This window comes from Anguilla rostrata, chromosome 18, assembly GCF_018555375.3.
Source record: "Anguilla rostrata isolate EN2019 chromosome 18, ASM1855537v3, whole genome shotgun sequence".
Lineage (NCBI taxonomy): Eukaryota > Metazoa > Chordata > Actinopteri > Anguilliformes > Anguillidae > Anguilla > Anguilla rostrata.
Genome location: NC_057950.1, coordinates 8,673,540 through 8,691,947, shown reverse-complemented (window position 1 = coordinate 8,691,947; position 18,408 = coordinate 8,673,540). Strand labels below are relative to the sequence as shown.

At 50.3% G+C, this 18,408-nt stretch overlaps 1 protein-coding gene across 1 annotated transcript in view; it reads left to right on the top strand.

Annotated features, from left to right (window-relative positions):
- tmem63ba (transmembrane protein 63Ba) overlaps positions 1-18,408 on the top strand; it is a 46,079-nt gene that overhangs the window by 7,017 nt on the left and 20,654 nt on the right. Inside the window, exons 2-8 of the mRNA XM_064318137.1 lie at positions 5,203-5,390; positions 7,338-7,417; positions 11,443-11,481; positions 11,832-11,897; positions 13,245-13,335; positions 15,683-15,720; positions 16,149-16,291. Coding sequence (XP_064174207.1) covers positions 5,203-5,390; positions 7,338-7,417; positions 11,443-11,481; positions 11,832-11,897; positions 13,245-13,335; positions 15,683-15,720; positions 16,149-16,291 — 645 coding nt within the window. The remainder of the gene's footprint in view (positions 1-5,202; positions 5,391-7,337; positions 7,418-11,442; positions 11,482-11,831; positions 11,898-13,244; positions 13,336-15,682; positions 15,721-16,148; positions 16,292-18,408) is intronic.

The following is an 18,408-nucleotide window of genomic DNA, read 5'->3' as shown; positions in this document are numbered from 1 at the left end:
GGCTTATTCCTTGCCTTTATTTCAATAAAATAGTCGTTGTAACATTGTGAATCATAAAATTGGATACCTTCTTTCATTTGGCTGCTGCGTTTCATTTTTTATGGTACATTGTGCTTACCCTTTAAGTGTAATCTTTGTGATCTTTGAGGTTTTTTCAGGTTATTGTACCCTATTTAGACATGTTCTGGCATATCTCTGTTCTGTGTGAAAACCATGTTCCCATGGTTTGAATGAATATAAGGACTAATTGGACTGCTTTTTGAAAAGCAGTTCAATTATTGTGCCCGTACAAGTTTTGCTAAATTGTGAATTGTTGCTAGGTTTCTGTCGTGTAGTTCATGTTTGGGTCAGATTGCTTTCACATTCTTTGGTGATTTTTTGACTGTCATTTTCTGTGGTGATGCTTTTCAGTAGAGAAAGGAGGACTTTTGGTTGACATAGAAATGTTTCAACACTAATCATTGTTGCATTAACATAGCCATTGTTGTGGAAGTATTGTACAGGTTTTTTTTTATGAATGTACCTATAAGAGTGTTAATTTAACTGCACTTACCTTGGAAGTGATCATTTAAATTATCTTTCGTAACTTATTTCATGGACACAAATACTGTGCTATGCTACACTATTTCATATTAATGTCACATTAAGGTGTTCCACACTAACTGAACCAGGGCCAGCACAGGACAGTGTACTGGCAAAGCACATAGTCTGTTTACACAGCCCATCCAGGTGAAAATATCCCATAGTTTCTTTGTGTGGTTTGTGGGACCCAATCAGGTGGGAGCGCCACTGCTGTCGGTGGTTGGTTGGCTGCGCTTGTGTACGATACTGTGTCCATTTTGGGCCAAACAGCACGGCCTTGAATGGTGGCCTCAATTCGCTTTTTGTTGGTCCCTCCTGCGATGATGTCACCCTCTGTCGGTTTGGGGCGGGGGGGGGAGGGTGGGGGTATAGACGCGTCGTTCTTCCGGTCTTCAGGAGAACAGCAGGAGGCAGGCAGGGAGCGAGCCGTAATTGAATTTGCGGGTCTCACAAGACCGGCCACGCGGCCTCCATCAGCGGTGCTTAAAGCGGGGGGGCTGGGGGGAGCGGAGAGGCATCTGCTTTGGGAAGGTTGTGCTCCCTGCCTACCCCCTCCCTGCCCCATCACCCCCCCCCCTCCCTCTCTCGTTAGAGGAACCCCTGCTTTCCTGGCAGAGATTCCAGTACCGTTCTCTCACCTGCCGGTTCAACCCGGTACAGAAGGTGCTGGGTGCAGTGAAAGCCATACACTAAAATTGTCTCCCAATTCAGACGCCTCTCTCTAAACGCATTAAGCTTATCACCCCCCCCCACACTGTGTGAACTCACTGCCTCCGCAGGTGTAATCCTGTGGGATTAATGAGAGAGATCTTTCCTTCCGTTGCACGGTGCTGTCGCGGTGTCGGCCCAGGTGAAGCCCCCTGAGGCTGCCGCTGAGCTCACAGACACGCGTGTTTAACTGCACAGGCTGGCACGCCTTCAGCTAACCGAAGCTCGTGAAGCCCCGGCAGTGAGCCTGTGCTGTGCATGTTTAACTGCACAGGCTGGCACGCCTTCAGCTAACCGAAGCTCGTGAAGCCCCGGCAGTGAGCCTGTGCTGTGCATGTTTAACTGCACAGGCTGGCACGCCTTCAGCTAACCGAAGCTCGTGACGCCCCGGAAGTGAGCCTGTGCTGTGCATGTTTAACTGCACAGGCTGGCACGCCTTCAGCTAACCGAAGCTCGTGACGCCCCGGAAGTGAGCCTGTGCTGTGCGTGTTGAGGGCAGAACACTGCGGCTCCCATGAAACTGAACGGGGAACATCAGCCTTTTGAAGGCAAAATAAAATGTCCTCCGTGGTGTTTTGAAACTCAACTGACGACCGTTACGTTTCGTATGAAAAGCAGATTGTGAAATATGCACATTTTAGCAAATATTTTCCCAAGACTTCTGGACCGAAACGATCATTTCAAAAACTGCTGCCCAAAATGAAATTTATGATTGCAAAAAATTGACCGCTGAGGTTTTCTTTGGTCATTAAATCACCTTGGATTTCTTCATTCAATTCAGTGGTCCGCAATTTGCCCTCAAGCATGCGCAGTAGAGGCTGATTCCTGTTACGTCCTAGGCTGTACCGCCTGGCCCCTCCTGCCCTCTCCAGTTCCTATGTACGCTCTATGGCTGAACTGCGGGCTGCGGGCTGCTAGCCACAGAAGCTCAGATGCCCCGCCCCCAGCTCGCGCAGAATGCCGTCGGGCTGGACGTGTCCGTCCACCTCGCTTCCTGAGAAGCCGTGTGAGAGCTGGCGGCTGCGTTTGGCGTGGGCGGAGGGTGAGCTATGAGGAAGGAAACGAAGGCCATGTCTCCCGCTGGAGCACTGGCATCGGAGGAGAGATGCACCGTTCTGGAATGTTCTGAAATGCTCTCATTGTTTTTTTCCAGGTCTTGAGTCACGCACCTCGAGAATGGCACTTTGACTTGATCGCAGCCGTATCTTGCGCCGAAGGTGTCTGCTCACCGCTGTTTTAAAGCAGGTTGTCTTCAGCTAGAGCCGTCTGCCAAATCACCATGAGGTGAAGTGTAACTGAACTCCATTTTGGAATGTTTGGAATGCTTTCATAAATTCCATTTGGGAATGTTCTGGAATGGTTTCACGATTCCCTTCTGTGAACACCTTTAATTGCTTCCACCTCTTTTGCCAAATTTCCACACGATGGCTCCGAATGACCTGCGTGGGTAAATTGCTGCTGAGCTCATCCTGACTGAGCGAGAGGATTCATAACGGCAGCGACCTTTTGCTTTTAATGAGTGACTGCGTTCAGCGACCCTGCATGATTGCCAGGCCTGTAGTCCTATACCAGTGGCTCGAGTTATAAATGATTGGCAGGCCTACAGTCCTAAATTGGTGTGGGGTCCTAAGTGATGGGCGGGACTACGGGCCAGTGTGAGGCTCTTTAGTCCTAAGCCCGCAGTCCGCTGCGCTTTCACAGAGCATGGCTTCGGAGTGTTTGTGTTGTTCTGCTTCACTTGATTTAGATGTACACACACACAGGCGCATGCACGTGCATACACACACACAAACAGACACTGAAACGTGCACGTGTCCACGCACACGTGCACGCTCGTGCCCACACGGCTGCCCAGGTCCCGCTGGGACTTTCTGCCCGACGCTCTGCGTAAGAACACTCCCACCTCTCCCGGTTACCACGGACACCGCCACGTAGCGCAGAGAGCGCCTGCGAAACGTGAATCAGCCACTCCACCCTCCTTCCCTCCATACCCCTCTTCATCTGCTCAGTAAAAAAAAAAAAAAAAATAGCGGTACCAGTCCTGTAGGGCTTGGCTGCCCACAAAACAGCCCCACGCCGTTTTGGGCCCGGGGCGTGCGTTTGGGCCCGAGCCGCGCGATTGGCGGGGCTCGTTGGGCGAGTACAGGTGTGACTCACCGCCCGCCGCGGCGTAGCTCCTGACCGCCGGACGGGACCGTACCTGCTCCGGAGAGGCGGAACGCTGAGAGGAACACAGCTGGGGTTCGTAATACCTGGATCACAGCCGTGGCATTACCACGGGCACGTTTTTTTATTGTGTTTTCAGTTCATGCGCACGGGAGTGATGGATTCTTATTCACATTGCTAAAATGGATAAATGCAACAAATGGCTGGTAATTGAATGAATGAGGAAAATTAGCGAGAAGAAAATATAATAAATAAACATGTAAACATGCTGATTCTTTCGCACAATTCTCGACCCGCTCACGGCCTCTGAAATATCATTCGTAGTTTTTCCAAACCTGGCACGAGAATAAATCAATAAGTAGTCCTGTTTGAATGTTTACCTGGGGGTAGTTCATCCAAGCACAACAGCCACCCCATTGGCTTTTAGAAAGGAAAGCAAATTTAAACAAGCACAGATCATGTTATTTGTGAATTTTGTGATCCTGTAGTAGAGACTTTGTGTACAATGTGTTCTGTGTAGTCCTGACACACTCAGCCTGCTGGGGGGGAGGGTGACGTTTCGTACGGAATGGCTGGGTGTATTCTCCCTCTCTGTTTATACATGTTGACTGTGAGCTGTGACAGGTCATTTCCTCATGTGAGAATATTAAATTAAATCTGAAATCTACTCACTGCAGCAAAACTGAATGTCAGTCTGGGGTTTGCTGTGTGGGGTTTCTCCCATGTGGAGGTTCCCCAGGGTCCAAACCTGCTGCTCTTACCGAAACGTGACGGGATTTTACCGCGTATCGTTGCCGTTGCCTGGTTTCCATGTGGGGATTCAGTGGGGTTCAGTGGCACGGGGCTTCAGTGGGGTTCAGCGTTTGGTACTGTGGCGGCGGGTGGCCATTTTGGCTCCATAAGGCCCATCTGGCTCTGGTTTGCCGGACAGGCAGAGTCAGGTACTGTGGCAGTGGGTGGCCATTTTGGCTCCGTAAGGCCCATCTGGCTCCGGTTTCCCAGACAGGCGGGTACTGTGGCAGGACTGTGGAACATGGTGTCCTGAGCGGTCCAGAGGAGCTGTGGAGCTCAGAGGATTTAATTTTCCCATTGTGTTAAAGTGAGCCCTGCTTCTGCATAATTGAAGACGCACAGCCACAGCACAATGGAGTCCCTCAGTGCAGCATTCACTGACTGACTGACTGACTGCATGGCTGATGAAGATTTCACAGCACAAATGCACACATCCTTTTGCTCAGTTGCTGATTACCTGAAAGTTCATGGTTGTTAGTAATTTCTCAGCAGGATTAAATATGCGCTTCTGGTTTTAGAGTTGATTTGTTTGATCGCTATCGGTAACGTGTGGAACAGGCCGTCATAAGTACACACACACACACACACACACACAGTGCTCTGTACTGTTGGTGGTTTTTAATGCCAATGCACATAAAGTCTGTTCCCGTAAAGCCAGGAGAATAAAAGCTATTTCTTACAGTTTTGAAGTCTATTGCGGAAGTAAAATTGCTATACACGGGAATTTCCCAAAATGTTTTCATGGTTTTCATGTACTGAATTCTTCCCAAAGGACGTGGTAAATAGACGATTCCATTGTTTCATTAGAAAGTGAGAGAGTGTGGAGATGCATGTGACGTGGGGTGAGTGCGTGTCATGGAGAGTATGTGTCTTTTGGAGAGTGCGTGCGGACCGCAGAGCATGCTGGGCCATGTCCCTGACCCTTCTCTCTTCTCCCCCCCCCCCCCTTCTCAGGTGTGAAGGATGCGGCAGTGAAGATGCTCGCCATGATGATGGTGACGACGGCCGTGGCCGGGGCCGAGGCCTCCAACGCCTCCTCCAAGGACTACTGCTACAAGGCCCGCATCCGCAGCACCGTCCTGCAGGGCCTGCCCTTCGGCGGCGTGCCCACCGTCCTCGCCCTCGACTTCATGTGCTTCCTGGTAACGCCCCGCCGTCACCCCGCCGTCCTCCCCGCCAACACCCCATCAGGCGGTAGCACCGTTAGCGTTGGCTACCGTCACGCGCCCTTTCCCTCAGTTTCTCGTGTAGCGGCTGATGTTAGCTTGCTAATCAAGTTAGCCAAAATTCAGTTGCCGGTCAGCTTAATTCATGAGTGAGGGTGATTAGCATAACTAGCGCATATGCGTAGTCACAGGTAGGGGTGAAAATAATGGAAAAGCGGCAGCGTTCAACAGTGGAGGGTACTGGTGGTTCTGTAATGGTGCCTTCTCTGCCATGCTCTGGTTGCACTCATACCGAAGGTCTCGTCTCAGCCATCACTCAGTGGTGTGGGGTGATCTTGTTGCCTCACCGGAAGGGTATTTTTAAGGTCAGGGCCTCACCGTCTGCAGAGCACAGGTAGTCTGCCAGTGGCCTGGGGAGCATGAGAGGCCTTGTGTGTTCAGTCAGGGCCTGGTCTACCTCAGTAACCAGACCTGAAACCTGTTTTATGTAGTCACCAGTTTAAGCATTTATGGAATGTTCTGGAGTGACACCCGAGACGGGGTTTTTCGTTTCCGCTAGCCAAGCGCGAGCTGGCGGACTCTGTTGTGGAGGAGGAGCGGCGTTGCGTTCCTCGTTTTGAGCGCCTGACGGACGCTGGCAGACGCTGTGCCGCGGTGCTCGCGGTCCTCATTGGCCGCGCGCGGTGCTCGTCACCCTCACTGAGTGACCTGGTGTTGGGAGAGGAGGGGCACGCGCTCGTTCGCTCTCTCCCAAATCGAAGATGGAGGTTGCGACGACCGCTACACAGCGAGCACAGGAAGGGAGTGTAGTGGGGTGGGGGGAGTGCTGAGAACGGTGGGCGTAGCCGATAAGCCTGTCAGATTTGGAGCCCTCATATTTATCCCTTTAAGGTGTGATATCACAAATATGCGATTAGAATGTTCTGCCCTCAGATTTGACCCGTTTAGGTGTGATGTCACAAATATGTGATTAGAATGCCTTGTAACATTCTAATGCTGATGTAACAGTCACTACAGGTAATTGAAGGCAATTGAGTTCTAGAACACTGACGTAGAATTTTGCAAGCTATTGCTAAAACCCGCTCTTCCAAGGGTTGATATTGGGAGCTGCGGTGTCACCACCCCGGATTTGGACCTGCAGCCTCTGTGTCACGAGCTTGTTTTAGCAGATGCATTTATTTATGGGTAGTTTTGTGGTCCTTGCATAGGTTTAGTGTGGAGAGAGAAAAAAATGTCAGATCCTGATTTTTGAATGTGCTGAAAATCTCGATGTCAGGGGTGGGGAACTCCATTCCCGGATACCAGTTTCTTGATTTCATTCAGGCTTTGGCCCTTAATGATTTAATTTGGCAGAATCGTTTGTGTGACCCTGACATTTTACCAGCATTCACGGATAAGCTTATGCATGACAGCTGAAGACTGCTCATGTGCCCATAAATGAAATGCCTTACTGTGGGCGAATGTGCAAGTGAACACTGGCGCTGCTGTCTGTGGATGATTAGCCGATTGAGCCGGGGTAGTTGGTGGAAACAAAAACCAGAAACGGATCTAGCCTGGTCCTGGATTAAGACATTGAGGGAAAGACTTACAGGAAAGAGAAACACAACGCTCTTCCCATATGAAACATCGTGCTGTGACCTCACGTCGTGTATGAGTGAAAGGGCATTGACGTATAGCTACACATACCTGTCAGCCCAGGATTTGCCTGTATGAAGTACAGTTTTTGAATGTTTTGTTGGAAAAATATTTTTGAGCTGTATGGCATATTTGGATGAAATACAGGAATTCTAGCCTAAAAGTATGGAATATATGTCAGTTAGCTTTTCCTGGACTTTCCTGGAATTTTTGATGCCTGTTTAGTTAACGTGCCCCCCCCGTGTGCCCCGAATGACGCGTCCTCTTTGCGTCTGTGCGTCCCCACAGGTGCTGCTGTTTGTGTTCTCCATCCTGCGGAAGGTGGCCTGGGACTATGGCCGCCTGGCACTGGTGACCGACGCCGACAGGTGAGGGGGGGGGGAGGGGGAGCGACTAATGAGCACATGACCAAAAAGACCTGCATCACATAGCCGTCTGAAATGCATCAGTGTGTTCAGTTCCGGTGAAATCTAAATCTAAAAAAACGTTCTTACGAATCCTGTGTGGAGAGAAAGGTGGGCTTCAGACCTGCTCCTCTGGTTGATGGAGAGGTTTAGGGAGGACGCTGTGCTTAGCCCAGGACACTTCCTGCTCGTCTCCACATCGAAGGGCAACCATGAGAGAGGACCGTGAGAGAGAGCCTCTGCAGGAAGAGTTCTCTCTCATGCATCGCTTGTGCTGTTCTCCCTGAAAAACGTTTTATTGGCCAGACCGTACAAAAGAATGAAATTAATTGATGAAAATTGATATATATATTTTATTAAATTTCTCAGGAATCCTAAGAGGTATAATGTATTTCATTAAATATAACCAATTTTCTGTTCCTTCAACGACACCCTTTTGTTCCTATGCCAGGGATTGCCAAAAATGTGAATTGACTGAATTAATAATATTTTCCCGTGCCGTTTGAATTAAGTAAGCAATATTCTTATTCTGTACAGTTTCTCCCTTTGCTCTCTAGGATCCCCACTTTCAGAAAGCTGCCCCACCCCCTATACTGTCAGTACAGTAACTGTATTGTTGTCAGTTTGAAAGCAAGAGCTAACCCAGCCCTACATGAGGCTGTTTGTCTGAGAAGCCCCTCCCCCCCCACTGCTGGGCTGGTTTGTTGTGATTGGCTGTCATTGCCTGTGGCTCATCATGATTGGCTGTTACTGCCTCTGCAGTTCCTTGCTGGGGTGTCCAGCTTCACTGGATAAAGACGGGGGGACGGGGGGGGGATGGTGATGTGGATCCCCGCTGGCTCTGTCTTTTCATGCGAAAAGTGGGTTACATCAAAAGATCCATAATTGGATGTCTCTGTCCTCCCCCACCATTTAAACCCCCTCCCCACAGACCCCCCCATAGACCACGAAACCACGCTGAGCTATATTTGTGGAGCGGGGATGAAATGCGTTTCTGTTGTCGAGGCATCGATCCGTGATTTCCGCGGACATGTTCACATCGGGCTGCTGGGTCGCTCACCCCAGCATTGCTTTCTGTGCGGTTAATGGCCGCGGCTCTGCGTTTCTCCTCCATTTCGGCTCTACTTTTAATTGCGAGGGAATAGTAAAGCAGGAGGGCAGACGGATGTCAGGAAGGGTCTATCTGCTCATTAGGGCCAGACCTTTTTCAGTCGCTGGGAGATGAAAGGCAGGAGGGGATTTCCTAGCGGTCCCGGCCAGCGGCTGACGTTCCCTGGCGGATTTCGCGTAGACGCAGTAGGCCGCAGCGCTAATCAGCTGCTTCAGCGTTGGATGCGTTCCCAGGAAAAGCAGGTCACTGACGGGGTCAGCTGTCCAAGGCTGTAGGGCCTCCACTGGAGTCCAGCAGGGCGGTGTTTATCTCCATAGCAATGCGCACTCTGACCCGCATTGCGTAATGGTCTCTTTGCTTCGTTTATTCCGCAAGTCGCTTAGGTGTTCTGTTCTAGGGCACCATTCGAACGGCCCGCTAGTTTCCTGGGGCACTTGAGTGTTTGTTTTTTGTGCTGCGACAGGTCCTCGCTCATTTCTGTTGACTAACCAGATGTTCAGAACATTCCAGCTTCATGCATGTTCTGAACATTACAAAATGGATGTTTGAATTGCTGAAAACTCTGACATTTTCTGACCAGAACCACCTGTATTTGTAAAATGGAAGGATCCTAATAGTCGAACCTCTAGGGTAGTCTGCTGTGTTCCTGTGTCATACTGGCAGTGGCACAGCGAGGCTTCATGAACCCCACAGTGGGAGGTGCTATAGTGAGCTGTCGGTCATTAAGTTGTCTGAACCAATCCAAAAATGTTTTAGCCGTCCAAAGGAGCTCAGGATTGGGTGGAATCAGGCGGTCAGCAGTACCGTGTGTTTGGGTTTGCAGAGCCTTATCATTCCATCACTGGGCTGCTTGTCTCGCCAATGATGAACGACGCTGCGTTCCCCCATCCCCCCCCTTTCAGCTCGCTACTCGGCCAGGCAAGCCGAAGATCAAGCGTCAGATAAACAGCCATCTGTTTCATGAATCCATTATGCCTTTTAAAAACTAAAAAAAAAAATATATATATTCCCCTCATTAAGTGCCAGGGGTCTGCCATAGAGGTGCTCTTCTTCACGTTTGCTGCTGTTCTCTCTCCTCTTTCTCGACCTTGAAGAAGACAAAACGTGATCCGTCTTTAAGTGCTTTTCCGTTTAGCATGCCAGGCAAGTTAAATGTGCAGGCTCAACGCTGAAGGTTACTCGATTGAGCCGGTGCATTTCATTGGCCTCGATGAAAGTGGACTTTTTAGAAGTGGCTTCGAAGAGAAAAACCCTCTCACACAAACCTTTAATTTAAATACTAAATGATTAACACCCTGACCCCTTCGTGTTTTCGGTGTAGACCTTCCCCTGCTTGTCACTAAAGCAAGGTGCCCAAACGTGCTTTAGCAGTGTGCAGACCTGTCCAGGACAAACGGCAGACTGAAATGCTGAGATACCGTGAGCAGTAAGCTGTTTTTGAATGAGCGATTGATTTTGAAATCCAGAGTCACATGGAAAAAAGACCTCTGGAGAAGTGAGATGGCGCTTGACTCACAGTGACACAGTGACTTCCAGTGACCGTTTAACAGCGACCAAAGGCTGCGTTTTTTTTGACCGAGCGAGAACGGTCACAAGAACACTGTTGACCCCCCATTAGAGCACCTTGTGCCTTCCTCTACTTCCGCTGTGGGTTGAGTGTGCTCATGTCCCCGTGGGTTTGCGCGTGTGCGCGTGTGTGTGTGTATGCGCACATGTGAGTGTGTGTGTGTGTGTGTGTGGTCACCATCCTCTTTTTCTGCCCCTTTCTTGTCCCACACTTTCTGTTTTTGCTCAGCATGTTACGGGTTGAGAGCAGAGAGAGAGGGAGAGCGGGTGGGAAGGATGGAGGGTAGGAGAGAGAGAGAGGGAAGGGTGGAGGGTAGGAGAAACAGCTGCCTGGCTGCCTCTCGGCTGTGTGTGGATGACGGGACACTTTCTGTCCCCCTCCCCCCTGTGACAGCCGGCTCTTCCTCCTGCTATTGTCTCTGACCAGGGCGGAGGGGCAGGGGGGTGGAAATCTGAGAGCGCTTTGTTTCTCTCCCCGCCCCCGCTCCCCCCCCCCGGTTCAGGGCTGTCACTGCAGCACCCACGGGATGGGACGGGTCCACAGCTGTGCTCACTGTCAGTTCAGGGTACGCTCGCATTTTCTCCCAACCCCAAAACCCAAAACCGTGACCCTGGGTCACTTCTGGCCTTTTTCAGCTGACCAGCTGCTGGGGGGGTTGTGGCAGCTGATCCTGGTCTGTCACTGTGTCTGTGTTCAGTGTGTCTGCACTCTGTACTCTGTGCTCAGTGTGGCATGTGCTCATTGTGTTTGTGTGTCTGTACGTCTGTGCTGAGTGTGTCTATGTTGAGTGTGTCTGTGTCTGTACTCAGAGTGTTTGTGTTCAGTATGTCTGTGCTCTGAGTGTTTGTGTTTAGCGTGTCTGTGCTCGGTGTGTGACCTTTGTTTCCAAATAAGCAAGAGTTCTGTTGGAATGAAAGTCTGCTGGGGAAAAGCAGTTATGAAAACAAAGGTATATTGTCCGCAGCTCTAAATGCGTCATGTGTGTGTTGTGTTCTGCCTGATGTTTGTTAGTCCTGTTAATGCATTGTTTTCCAGTTTGCAGCTCATGGCTGTGTGAGAAAAATGGTTGCAAACTAAGTGTTGAAATTGGTGAACAATGTCCACCGTCTAACCATTAGGTCCTGTCCATTTTTTCAGCTGTGGGTAATTTTGAGCCTTTCCGCCTTGAACCAGTTTGAGAGTTGGGCTAGAAACTGCAGGCCTTAACATCCCTCCCCCCACCCAATCCTGCTCCCTTCCCCAACCCCCCACCCACCCTGCTGCTCATGCCAAGCTCATGTCTTTCCCCCTTTCTGTTTTTCCCCCATGAAGACACAAGGGACGGTTCAGCGGCCTTGAAGAGCGAGAATAGTATGTTCTCTTTTTGTGTACCGGCAGCTTCCTGCTTCTCTCTCTCTCTCTCTCTCTCTCTCTCTCTCTCTCTCTCATTTCTGTGCCTGAGTCCTTTTGCAGTGAATTAACCCTCTCCTCCCCTGTCTCTATCTCGACCTGGTCGGTGTGGGTTCTGGGGTTCTGACGCTCACTTCTGCTGTCTCCTCTGTCTGAACGGCGGTCTCTCCTCCGGCCCGTCACCTCGCCGCCCGTGCGTCCGAGTTTTCTGTGTTCCTGTCTCTGGTTTTAACGGTCTGTCCTGCTCCTGGTTTGGCTGAGAAAGGCCTCCGTGCCTTCGCTCTAACCCCTGCGTTCGATCTCTCGACAAGCATGCAATTTTTTGCCTGTGTGAGCTCACCGAATGACCCTGTGAGGCAGGAGGCCTATGTAGACAGGTAAAGGGTCCCAGGTTCTGGGCTTCTGTAATCGGTGTCGGTGCGGACTGCCTGACTCGAGCTCCCTCAGGATCCGCGGGCGAGTCGCTGCGAAGGAGGGGCGTCAGGCTCAGTCCCCTGGAGGGCCGCAGCTTCCACTGGGTGGGTTTCTGGACCCTTTCCCAGTCGGAGCATCACGCACTTGTGGCCCCCACACGCTTGTGGTCCCCTCAGCTGCCCTCGTTTCCAAGGCCTGCATTGGCTGCTGGTTGAAACCACAAAAACCTACTGACACAGCAGCCCTCTGGTACTGGAGTTTGATGCCCCTGCTGTAAGCACTACCTCTGTGGTGGTTAAGTAGCTGCAAAGGGTGATGCTCTGGTGTGATCCACATCAGCGCAAGCCCCGCCCAGCACAGATGATGCAGCTGATCCTGAGGAGCTCTGGGTAATGTAGTCCAGTGATTTAGCCGTCCCCTTGGACTTTAGGTTCAGTAGGTCCTGTGTCATACTCAGTAGTGCAATGCAATTGACCATCTTTCATTCCCCCCCGCCCCCCTTCCCCACGGTACGGTCCGACCGTTTCGGTGGGGGTGCAAATGGCCCGCGCTCAAAACATCGAGTCACAGGCTTGTAAATTACATATGTCGGGTGTTCATTAGCACTGTGCTGCTCTCTGAGTATGACTCTCGACTCTGCTGCCTTCTGGTTGGTGGGTAGTGTCCGTCGGGTGGTGTTGGGCATGTCTAATCACGACTAACACCGCGTCTTTTCCGGAGCCCCGGCCCGTCGAGCGGTGACGGGGAGCGCGATCGCTTCTCTCGCGGTGGCCTGTGGCGGCAGGAGGACCCTCTCAGGCTCCAGCGGCGTTCGGAGAGAGCGTACGATCATAGTCCGCTAAAACCGCATGAAATGCTTCCGTGCAGGCCTTGAGTGAGCTCACCGGTGAAGGGAGGAGGAGGCATGAATCCCCGCTGAAGGAGCCAGGTCTCCCCCCCCTCCATCCTGTTCCTGTCTCATTCCCGGGGAGGGTGTGGCCACAGCTCTTCGCTTCTGTGAGCTGACTCTCGGCTCTGCACGCCATTTCAGTGCCTCCTAGTTGGCCTCGACTCTTGAGACGTCTCGATCGGGGTTTGGGGTCTAGGCCATTTCAATCCAGTCCCTTTGGGATATTTAGTCATTCATTAAGTGGAATTTTTTCAATTAATGAATTGAATTTTAGTTAACTGCCTAAACAATTTGGCTAAAATTGAAATGGAATGACCCCCCCCCCCGCAACCTTAATCTCAGCAGTGATAGATGTACCCTCAGGCCCCTCCCCTCCCTCCTGTGGTGGGCGGAGCTAACTCCACTGTGCTCTGGTTTCCAGCGTGGCGTCGGTGATGCACTCCGACACGCCGGAGCGCTACGAGCGCCTCACCTCCGTCTCCAGTTCCGTGGACTTCGAGCAGAGAGACTACGTGAGTTCCTCCGGCTCCGCGCTGCTGCCGTTCCGGCCGAAGCCGCTCGCGTTACAAAAAAAGCAAAACTGAAGGTTGCATATTGCAGATGTTTGCGTGTACATGCACGTCATTGTAGAATAAACAGAAGAACGAATACAATATCATTTAGAAAAACATTTGCGTACGTTCATACTCTCGTGCTTCTGTTAGGCCATCTCAGTATTCTCCACCCCCGGAGAGCTCGCTCTTTCTAGAACATTCTTTGTGAGAATTATTTCCTGCAGGCCTGCACATTTTAGCCCACGTTATCTTATTTGTTCAGGTAAGTGGTTGGGTTGGTCTGAATCTCCGCCTCTGGTTGGAGCCCCACCTACAGAGCATGTTCCAGAAATTTAAGCGGACTGGTCTTGTGTCAGAGTGCCAACCTGGTCAGGCTCACGGTACCATAAACCTCTGAGGGTTCTGTCCGAGTGGAGCCTCGGGTGATCGGCAGCAGGGGATTCTGGGAAACGGAGTGACTACTTGTTGTACGTCGCTCTGGATAAGAGCGTCTGCTAAATGCCTGTAATGTAATGCAGATGTACAGAGAGGCAGAGAAACACGCTGAGTCACTGCTGAGGTGGCAGAGGTTTGGCCCAAAGGCTCCCTGTGTGAATATGCGTAGATTGTTTACGTAAAAGGGCATCGCACTGCACTGCACGTTTCCGCTCTGTTTGACCCACAGTGCTCTGTATGCGTGATGGTAGAACAGAAGTGGAACAGAAACCAGACCGGTTTCCAAACCAGCGCTGAGGAGCTAGAACTCCTTAAACAGCATAATCCTTAGATGGCTGTTTTTAGCCTCGCTTGTCAGGCTCATAACCTTTCAGTACTTTGAGTCTGACCAGGTTGATCGTAAGCTTGTCTTATGGCACTATGAGCCTGACTACTTTGTGCATAAGCTGATGGCACTATAAGCCTGATGAGGCTGCCCATAACCTAGCTTTAGGTCATTATGAGTATGTTCAGGTTGCCAATTAACCTAGCCTAAGGGCATTATGAGTGTGTTCAGACTGCTCAGAACCTTACAGTGCTCAGCGCCCGACCAGGCTACAATCTGATCCTAATAAGTCCAAGTAACATCCATGGATTGGCTTTGCTACTAAACCAGTGGTCAGTTGCTTGTGATGATGAATCACAATCTCACAAACCCAGCCTGACCTGTAACAGAACACTGCATCAGTGTTGCTAGAAGCAGTCCAGTCCTCTGTATAGGAATGAACTACAATATGTTAGTGAACTTTGGTCTACAAGGAATTTGAAGGGAAACTGTTGGTTCGTCTTCTTGTTATGCTCAAGAAATCGCTTTGCATCGGCAGTTTTTAAGTGCTGGGTAGCCCACAACGCAGGCTGCTTGCAGCAGAGTGCATTTTTGAGAACTCACGGACCAACTACAGACATGACCAGAAAACACCCTTGGGTTTCTAGGCAATAGGGCAGAAGGTTTTCTTTTAATAGACCGGTTTCTGTGGAATGGCTGCAACCTGATATGCGTCAATAAACCTGACTGTCAACCAAAAGTGGCTGCATGTGACCAGGTTGCACGTGATGAGTAATTTTCATTTAGCATCATTTCTTTGCTTAGCGAATCCCTTTATCCAGAGTGATTTACACAGGTTAAATATATATCCCTGTATACAGTCCAACACCTGGATATTTGCTGGAGCAATTCAGTGAAATACCTTGTTCATAGGTACACAGGTAGTGCCCCACCTAGGTGTTGAACCGGCAGCCCCTGAGATAAAACTCCATAGCCTAACCGAGAGCTGCCCAACCCTGGCAATCTACCATCCTATAGGTTTTCATTTCAAACCTAATTCACTCCTCCTGATTCTATTAATTAGTAGCTCAATGAGATTTCTAGCTGTTGAATGAGGTGTGCTTTGTTAGGGTTGGAGTGAAAACCTGCTGGATGGTAGGTTGTTGGGATCGGGGTTGGGCAGCCCTGGCCATTAGATTATACTGCCATCCTGTGGGACTGAAGGAATGTAACAGAAGTGGCAGAATGTCATGTGACTTACTGGATACATGGCATGTGTCTGACAGGGGGAGTGGCTGAGTTGCCACATGCCTGTCCACCAGTGATGTCACAATGACTCCCACATTCCTTCACGGAGAGTACCTTCTTGGTGACATCACACTGTTGTGTCTCTGAGGCTAACGCTGATGGGGAAAACCCGATTGTAGGATAGCGTTCAGTTTGACATGTGCCGTGTGCAGGAATGAACTGTCACCCTCACCTGTACGCGTTTTATAAATAACGCGACACGGAAAGGCTGGTCTCTTATCAGCTCGACTGAAACCGCTCTCTGTTTCTTTGTCGCAGGGCTTCTGTTCCTGGTTGACGGCGATCTTCAGGATAAAGTGAGTCAGGCTCGTGCCCTGGGTGGTGGGTTTTGGGGTCACGACCCCTTGGTTTTGACAGGGTATCGTATCGCTCTGTGTGTCACAGGTGGAGGTGTAGATTAAACTGGCACTGTGTTTTGACTTTTCCCTTATGATCAGGGCCTTTGAAATCTGATTCAGGGGATAAATGTTAGCGTAATATTAGTATAATGTTTGTGCAGGGATGAAGACATTTGGGAGAAGTGTGGGGACGGTTAGGTTAATGTTAGCGTAACGTTAGCGTAACGTTCCTGCAGGGATGTGGAGATTCGGGAGAAGTGTGGGGAGGGTTAGGTTAATGTTAGTGTAACGTTAGCGTAACGTTCCTGCAGGGATGAGGAGATTCGGGAGAAGTGTGGGGAGGGTTAGGTTAATGTTAGCGTAACGTTAGCGTAATGTTCCTGCAGGGATGAGGAGATTCGGGAGAAGTGTGGGGAGGACGCTGTGCACTACCTGTCCTTCCAGCGCCACATCATCGGCCTGCTGGTGGTGGTGGGCGTGCTCTCCGTGGGGATCGTCCTGCCCGTCAACTTCTCCGGAAATCTGCTGGGTGAGTGTGTGTGTGTGTGTGTGTGTGTGTGTGTGTGTGTGTGCGTGTGCGTGTGTGTGTGTGTGTGTGTGTGTGTGTGTGTGTGTGTGTGTGTGTGTGTTCTCCACCATCTTTCCAACAAGAGAGTCCTAGCCCCTGACGTCAGCTTTTGTGCCCCTGTCAAGAGCATCCAGTCCAGAGTCAAGAGTAGCGCAGCGCTGGCTTCTGAGTGCTTTACTGTCTGCATGAAGGTGTGAGCAGATGTGCTGTGTTTCTGAGTGAAGGTGTGAGCAGATGTGCTGTGTTTCTGAGTGAAGGTGTGAGCAGATGTGCTGTGTTTCTGAGTGAAGGTGTGAGCGGATGTGCTGTGTTTCTGAGTGAAGGTGTGAGCGGATGTGCTGTGTTTCTGAGTGAGGGTGTGAGCAGATGTGCTGTGTTTCTGAGTGAAGGTGTGAGCAGATGTGCTGTGTTTCTGAGTGAAGGTGTGAGCAGATGTGCTGTGTTTCTGAGTGAAGGTGTGAGCAGATGTGCTGTGTTTCTGAGTGAGGGTGTGAGCTGATGTGCTGTGTTTCTGAGTGAAGGTGTGAGCAGATGTGCTGTGTTTCTGAGTGAAGGTGTGAGCTGATGTGCTGTGTTTCTGAGTGAAGGTGTGAGCAGATGTGCTGTGTTTCTGAGTGAAGGTGTGAGCTGATGTGCTGTGTTTCTGAGTGAAGGTGTGAGCAGATGTGCTGTGTTTCTGAGTGAAGGTGTGAGCAGATGTGCTGTGTTTCTGGGTAAAGGTGTGAGCAGATGTGCTGTGTTTCTGAGTGAAGGTGTGAGCAGATGTGCTGTGTTTCTGAGTGAAGGTGTGAGCAGATGTGCTGTGTTTCTGAGTGAAGGTGTGAGCTGATGTGCTGTGTACCAGAGACAGTGTTTTCTGTTACCTGTGTCATCTTTTAGAGATGCGTCACACTTGCATAATGCTGCTTGCTGTTTATACACGGCATTTTGTTTGTTCCTCCTCTTAGTTACACACCTTTACGAGGAAGAGATTACTGTGTGGGTGGGTGGGTTGGGAGGGGTAGTGAAATATTCTGAGGAAGACATTTTATTAAATGTCCCTGCGCCTTCATTTCCCATAACGCACCTGGCTACCGGGTCGTTCCCTGCCCGATCGTGACCTCTGCTGGAAATTTTCCTTATTTCCCCACCCCTTGGCATCCCTCCATTTTTTTTCTTGGCATCCCCTGCTGGTAATGTAATCACTCCCAAGGCCGTGAGTTTGGACGTGTTTGAATTCCACACCGGATTGCTTTCCGCATGTTTGAGGCATTAGTGTGGCCTCGTGTGAGAACAGCCTCAACGCTCGAGGAGTTTGTGTTCTCTTGCATGCTGTGCCCCTTTATTTTAAACTTGCTTTGCCGTGTCCTGGGTTTGGTTCAGGGATTGGGACAATGCGGCATGCCGCGCTGGAAATGTCTATAGGGTAGCCTCTTGCCGCTTATAGCATCCCACTGTGATCATTCGGATTGACAGAGTAGTAAGCCGCTTAAAGTGAATAATGAAATAAACTAGCCATGCTGTGGACCCAATTCAGTTGTGAACTTAAGGCTGTACACGATGGCGCTCTTGGTGAATACACCCTATTGGTTACTTAATGATCACGGGCTTTGGCACTGAGCACTATAGGTCTGTATAGTTTTACCTGTTATATGTGTGTGATCTCTCAGGTTTTAATTTCAAACTGAAGGAAAACAACTTCATTTTTGTATGTTCTCCAAGACAATTTCAGGTAGAACTATACATGACAATTGTGGCGCTTTATTTCTACCTCAATTATGACTATAAGGCAGTATAACTATAAGTTAGTATTGTAAATGGTATGAGTGTCTTGCTTCTTTTAAGCCATTTTCCGAGTTTCTGTGATGCTCACTTCTGGAGTTATGAAGCCTTAAACAGAACACCCCCTAAATGGGCGAGGACTGGCCTGATTTGACATCTCCAAAGGGGCTAAGAGGAGCCAGTGTTCTGCTTGAGTGCCCTCCTCTCTCAGTCACATGCACCCAATCAATAGAGCCCGTGTGGAAGCGTGCGCTTCATTTCCCTGTTCCTGGCAGCCAAAGTGCACCCTGCCCAAACCCCCCCCCCCCCGCCCCAAC